A 6,644-nucleotide genomic window follows, 5' to 3' on the forward strand; every position below is an offset into this window, starting at 1 on the left:
AATATCAATCACATTTACACACAGTAAGCCAGTTGCTGTCAACAAGATTTATTTAAGAAAATTCAGCAAAGTGGAAACAGACCAGTTTTAAAAGTTGATATCAGAAAAGAATGAAGATGTATGTCCTTGAATTGCTAACCAAAAGTATAGGAAGAGTGCTGTATCAGTGCTTAAGACCTGAAAAATATTGACAAAAATTCAGGAAAGAAATTTTAAAGAAAAAATTAAATTGATTCACATGTTTATATACAATATTGTTTTTGACAAATGTACACTTTTTTAAAATATCAGTTTTGCCTTAGTCTGCATCCAACATGAGCCAGGAACCCTGTAATGTTTCTTATGTTTCTTACAAGTGGATGCTAAACAATTACTAAATAACCTTAATTTTTCTATGAGTGAGGACTGGAAATATATTTTTAATAAAAGAGAATCATTGGTTGCATACTAATAAAATATCTGTTTAGAATAAGCATTTAAGGTCTTTTAATACTACAATAATTGTTTTTGAGATACATTGTTAATTTGATTATCTTTGTCTCTTTAACTCACATTAAAATATACTATTAAGGCTAGATGCAGCAGGGAGTGAGCTTTCTTTATTGCTCTCTCTTAATACCCCTGAAGACTGAGATTAAAGATTTTATATTAAAATAAGTAATTATTGAATAACTCAATTAAACTTTGTGATAGTAGGGGAACTCCTGTATTGCTGAGTTTTTAAAGTTTTCATAAATATATTGTGCTGTATGACCACTATTCTTAAACATCTGTATTTTCTAAGTTTTATACTTGCCTTCAATGCTCACATTTTTTCATTTATTAAGAGTTTTGCTTGCTGGACAAACTTCTTAGATGTTAAAACTAGCTATCTAGACTATTGCGCAATTCTCTGTGGCATTTTTGTTGTTCTTTTTATTGCTTTCAAATCAGGAACTCATATGGTTCTTCTTTCAGTAGTTTAAAGACACCCATTTCAGTTATGAAAGTGTCTTTCTTATGGTTTAGGGTCTCTAGATCGGGGTAGTTCCTGACAGTGCTTCAGTGTCCTTTGTTACAGATTCTGTTCTATTATTTTCAGACAAATCTTCTTTTGTCATAGTAGGTGAATCTTCCACGTGGTTCGTAGCTACTGATGCAGGGATAAAGAAGTCATATCTGGATTCAACAGCAGTAAGAAAAACGGGATGGCTCTCTGCTTCATTTATCATATCTCTCTCCATCCAAACACTGACTCCATCTGTAGACTCTTCATCAGTTAGCAGAATATCTTCTGGGTTATCTTTTTCTCTTTCACCAGTGATAGTGAGTTCAAACACAGCAATGAACTTTTCCTCATCAGAATCAGTTAGTTTAGGCACAGCATTGGGGTCATTTTCAGGAAGAATTAGGTCAATTTCAGTTATTTTCTCTTCTGTAAGGGTGATTATGTCTGGAACAGTGGTGAAGTTTTTTTCAGTAGCTGGAGCGATTTCAGCCTCAGGGATAGAGGAGTCAGTGATATCAACAGCCTCATCAGCAGTGACATTGAACTTAACTGTGGAACCATAATTGTTAATACCAGGTTCACCCATTGTAGCTGGAAGGATAGGGGTATCAGCAATGCTGGCTGTGCTTTCCTTTAGTGTGCCAGAGACTTCAGGAGTTAGTGAGACATCTTCATACCCTGGGTCAATGGTATCCAAGAGAATATCTTCTTTTGCCATGTCAGTGTAAAAATCTATTAAGGAAATAGGAGCTGGTGATGATATATTACCAGTTTTCATGGGCATGAAGTTTTCAGTAATAGACCCATTAGTCATTGGATTTTTAGTGTCTGTCAGAGTGGCAACTTCTTTCTCCAGATGGGATTCAACTTCACCTTCTAATTTTAGTCTTTCCTTTGGAGCTGTAAACTTGTTGCCTGTAGTTGTTGAAAAATCACTTTCTAGCACATAGTCATTTACTCAAGTAATGTGGTCTCCTTCTGAAGTAATAGTTGTTTCTGATTTAATAATAGTGTTGTTAGTTCCAAAGAAAATGGTTGCTTCAGTTATTGTCTTAGTGTTTTCTGTTGGAGGATGAGAGTATTTTTGGCAAACTATCTTTAGCCATGGGAAAAAGTGTCACCATGCACACTCAGAGGTCTTTCCCTGGGCTCTGTGGTATCCCTAGGCAGGAGAGTGGTGTTCTTTATAGTGACTGAAGCATTGGTCATCATGGTGATTGTTGCATCAACCACAGGGCCAATGGCACTGGCTCTCCTTGGAGGTTGTTTCTGTGCTCTGATTGGGCACTGTTATGATTACTTGTATTAGATGAAAAGACAATAGAGTCCCCTCTGATTATGAAATCAACATTCACAGCCAAATAATACAATTGCAAGGAACTTGGGATTTACCATGTCTCTGTTTATAAGGGATATACTTTCCAACATGTGGCTAGTGTCACTTGAAACAGACATAGCAGAGTTTGCCAGGTACTTTATGGGTTTAGTGTCAATGGAGGAAACACCAGGAGCCACGGATTATCAGCATTAGTTTCAAGTTGCCTGTCTCTCAAGTAAGTAACAGTGTCTTTTTGAGATGAAGCATCTTCTCTTGAGCTTCATGCTATTTAAATATCTAAAACAAATTAATGGCATTTTTGACAGTGGATGTAGCTGCAGAAGGTAATTAGGTAGCAGAGATTTCAGTTAGTTCTTTTCCTCAGAGAGGGAATTCTCACTTTTTCAGTAGGTATAATAAAAAATATGTTACTGGCCTATTAAGGTCTTGGCAGTTTTCTTCTTCATTGTAATTGTTTTTCTTGAATTAACTTGAATAACAGTGAGATTGTCAGGTTTTGTAGGTTTAATTTCTTTAGGAATGTTTTTCTGTAGAGAGTATTATTTCAACCCCAAATGGCTTTTCTGGCAGGGAGTTCATGTTATATGTCAAAATCCACCCAGAAACAAGATCAGGGTGTGGAATAACTGTATTAGCCTCAATAGTTATATCCTCAATTTCAGAGGGAGTATTTTCTATAATGATGTTAGTTATATCAGTCATCATTACTTTGTTAACATCCTTAAGCTTTAGCTAATTCGATAAAATGGGATTATAGTCTGGTGTTAATCTTTTCCCAGTGTTGTTAGAAGAAAGAGAATTTTCAGACTCAGGCAGAGCTAAATCTGAAAAAGGGCAGCAGCATGAGCCAGAGTAGTGGTTTCCATCTCAAAGACAAATGCTTGTTCTTCATTAGATATGGACTCAACCTCAAACTTAGCAGTGCTTTCTCTTAGTTGATTGGTCTGGGATAGATATATCACCATACCCTGTAGAAATAGCAGATAGGTTTTACGATGGATAATTTTCACTTTAAAGATATGGGAAGCTTCTCAGAAATGTTTTTGCTTCAAGGGGATATCACTATTATTGAGGGCTCCAATGTCTTTGTTGATTTAGGGAATGCTGTCAGCATCTGGGACAGAGAAGGAAGTCTCAAGTTAGTGACAGGGTTTTTTATTTCTAAATAGAAATAAAATCAGTTCCAGCAGCAGTGAAGGAAATCAGAGGGTAAAGCCAATCTCTGTGTTGGCTAGCTTAGTGGGAGGTTTTTAACCTCTACTTTTTTCTTTCTCATCATTTGGTGTTTGTGAAGCTTAAGTCAGGATAAAGCATGCTATAAACAGAAGACTTGGTGTTTTTTGGGGGGAATTTGTGTGTGTGTGTGTACAAAACAGGTAAAAATGGAGGTGTTAGGTGTATAACTGCTAGAAGTTATCTTGGAGTATTTGGTATTTGTTATGTTGTCTAGAGTAAAAATAAGGAGCAAAATATTCATTTTTATGAGCATTTAATCTCCAGTTAGAAATGTCAGGTAAAATATCAACTTCATAAATAATAATTGTCAAATAGTCTTTCATTTTAAAGATTACTTCTGTGATCACATCAGCTCTCCTACTAATATAGTTGTGAGGTGGAATCACATTGATTGTAGCATAATAAAGCTTTTCTCTCTATGGAGAATAATTTTACTATTATATGTGTTTTTTTTCACCATTGACCTCAAAAAGGACACTTCAGATTGAGAGTGTGTCATCCATTGAAAAACAGGAAGCATATGAAGAAAGTCCTTGTGGGACTGCTGGAATCTTAGCAGTCTTGAGGGTATAACTGGGGTCATCTGCTGTAGGGAATATAGTATACACTTATTTAACCAATAGATCATTACTAGCAAAGATATTATCTGACTTATCAGAGGATCAGATTCTATAAGTAAGTTTCATTTTATCTGAATAGTAGTTTCTTCCATTGTTTTAGTGTCTATACACTAAGGAGAAAATGTTGTCTTTTCCCAGAAAAGTATTAAATTTATATCTACTGACATGTATTTTAAGTTATATATCTTCCTTATTTTGGCAGCTATAGTATGTTTGCTGGGGTAACATTTCTTTAATGTTTCATTTGCTCTGAACTTTGAGGTGTTTGGCTTGGTGATTATGCCTCCTTTTAGGTAACAATTTTTTCAATTAGTTCTTCTTTTTTTAGTGAAAAGTAGAAACTGCTAACCAAAGGGGGAGATTTTGCAGTAAGTCCCCAGGAAGGTCATCTGCCACATTTATGATTTTCAGGAATACATGACTAGGAAGAATTCTCAGATATAGACTTTGAAAATGCTGATATCATAGGGATGTCCACTATTGAGATTTTGTCTGTATCATGAATATCTTGAGAGTTATCAGAAGAAATGCCATGTGTAGTTTTAAATGAATCAACTGAAACAGAATTCCTGCTTTAGAAAGAGTCTTTATATCTTCAGAGTTTATAAATTTATTGGAGAAAATATAATACTTAACCTTAATTGACAGGATTATAATCATCACTAGAATGCAGCTGCTGTGGAAGCTTCAGTTTCAACATCTTCATTCACTAAAGAATTCCCACCTTAGAAACAGTGAAGGAACTGAGAGGAGGCATTACATTTTGAGATTTGGTTGTAACAGCATTCACTTTTTTCTCTTCCCTTCCAGTGATTGGAATGTTGGGTACTTGAGTAAGGAAATTGTAATTGAAGTGTGTTGGCCTGTGAGGTCACTATTTCTTTGTTTCCAGGGAAGATGGTATTTACAGCAGGGTCAGTCACAACCCTCATATCTGTTTTGTTGTTTGTAGGTGCCTCATGGATATCCTTTGGGATAATTGTTTCTATATGTGACTGAGGAATATCAGTCTTAAAGAAAGTATCTATCTCAGCCTCCTTGTTAGCTTGTGGTACAATAGGAATTCCTTCAAATTTAGGTAACATTTTTTCTATCTCAACAATGGATTCATGTGTAGCACTTCTGCTTCCTGAAGCTTGAAATTCAGTATCTGTTGCTTTGAGATTGGCTGCATTAAATTTTAACTGAGAATTTCCTTCTACCGTGGAAATTATATCCATGTTAGATGAAGATTTTTCATCTTTAGGAATAATGATAATTACTTCTGGGAGCAAGTATGAGTTCACAGCCATGAAATGGGTTTCCTGAGGAACAGATCCATCTGGGAGAGAATGCTTGGTTATGTGAAAGCTTGAATAAGCTGCTACAGGGGCACTGTCATAATCCTTATTGACTGATTTATTATCAGTAATGACATTTTTATTCACAAGGTAAGGCTTTAGGTCAGCATCTTTTAGAAAGTTTGTTCCCACTTGGATAACTGGATCATTTCCTTTTACTATATTTATATCTGTGAGGTGATTTTCTTCAAATTCAGTAGCTACGTCTTTCACTGCAGAAGCTTAGTTATCTCCCCCGTGTAATAGAAATTTGGTTTACTGTATTCATTAAGCAAAAGAGTAGAAAACTTGATGGCTGTTTCCTTGCATTCTTTTTGATCACCAGAATCATCAATATCAAAAATTTTGTTCTTGGTGACAATAGCAGCAGATGTTTGATATCTACCATATTGTTTGAAGAACCAGTGGCATCAACTTGAAGAACAGTGTAGACCAAGGGTAGAGTCTTTGAGACCCTTTGACTTTTAGTACTTTGCCCTTCTGAGACAATGCCTTCATTAAAGTAAGCAGAGTCTATAGACACAGGCTCCAGTGTCTCTGATATTAACACTGTTGGGTGATATAAGTTTGCATCTTTTGCAAGTCTGGTGGCTGCAGTTTCTTTAGTAGGAGCATTAGAGGTTAGGATTAGAGTTTCAGGTAATCCCATAGATGTAAGTCTTGGAGACATGACACCCTCTGATGATGGAAGGTTATAATGGCCAATGTAATTTTTGATTTTAGTAGAGGTAGGAACATTTGGCATATGGGTGGACAGCTTTTTCAAGGAATAAAAGAAATTAAGAGCTGTGTTGATTGTACCTTCTGTGTTTTCATTCACATTGGAGACGTTATCACTGGAATGCTGAACTAAAGGGAAATTATTAAACCTTGAATCAGACACTGCAGCTATACCTGTTTCACCTTCAGTAAAATCAGATATGCTGGATGTGGTGGTGTCTGCTCTTCTGGGTGTAGCTACTTTATAAATAGTAGGTGATATGCTTTTCCTGAGGAAATTATCACTGTTTTTTAAAGCAGGATTCGTATCAGTTGTGAATGTCCTGCTGTCAGTTATGGGTTTTGTGTCTAGAAAAAGGGAATAATCAATTATTTTATTTCCTAAGTCAAAGTCTTCAGGG

The 6,644-nt window shown here is 35.7% G+C and overlaps 1 protein-coding gene across 1 annotated transcript; it reads right to left on the minus strand.

Moving 5' to 3' along the window:
• Positions 1 to 924: 924 nt before the first annotated feature.
• Positions 925 to 2,094, minus strand: CABS1 (calcium binding protein, spermatid associated 1). The gene is given in 3 exon segments (XM_060147247.1): positions 925 to 1,019; positions 1,022 to 2,070; positions 2,072 to 2,094. Coding segments are annotated over 3 exon segments (1,167 nt in total).
• Between the last annotated feature and the right edge of the window lie 4,550 nt (positions 2,095 to 6,644).

This window comes from Lagenorhynchus albirostris, chromosome 4, assembly GCF_949774975.1.
Source record: "Lagenorhynchus albirostris chromosome 4, mLagAlb1.1, whole genome shotgun sequence".
NCBI classification, from domain to species: Eukaryota; Metazoa; Chordata; class Mammalia; order Artiodactyla; family Delphinidae; genus Lagenorhynchus; species Lagenorhynchus albirostris.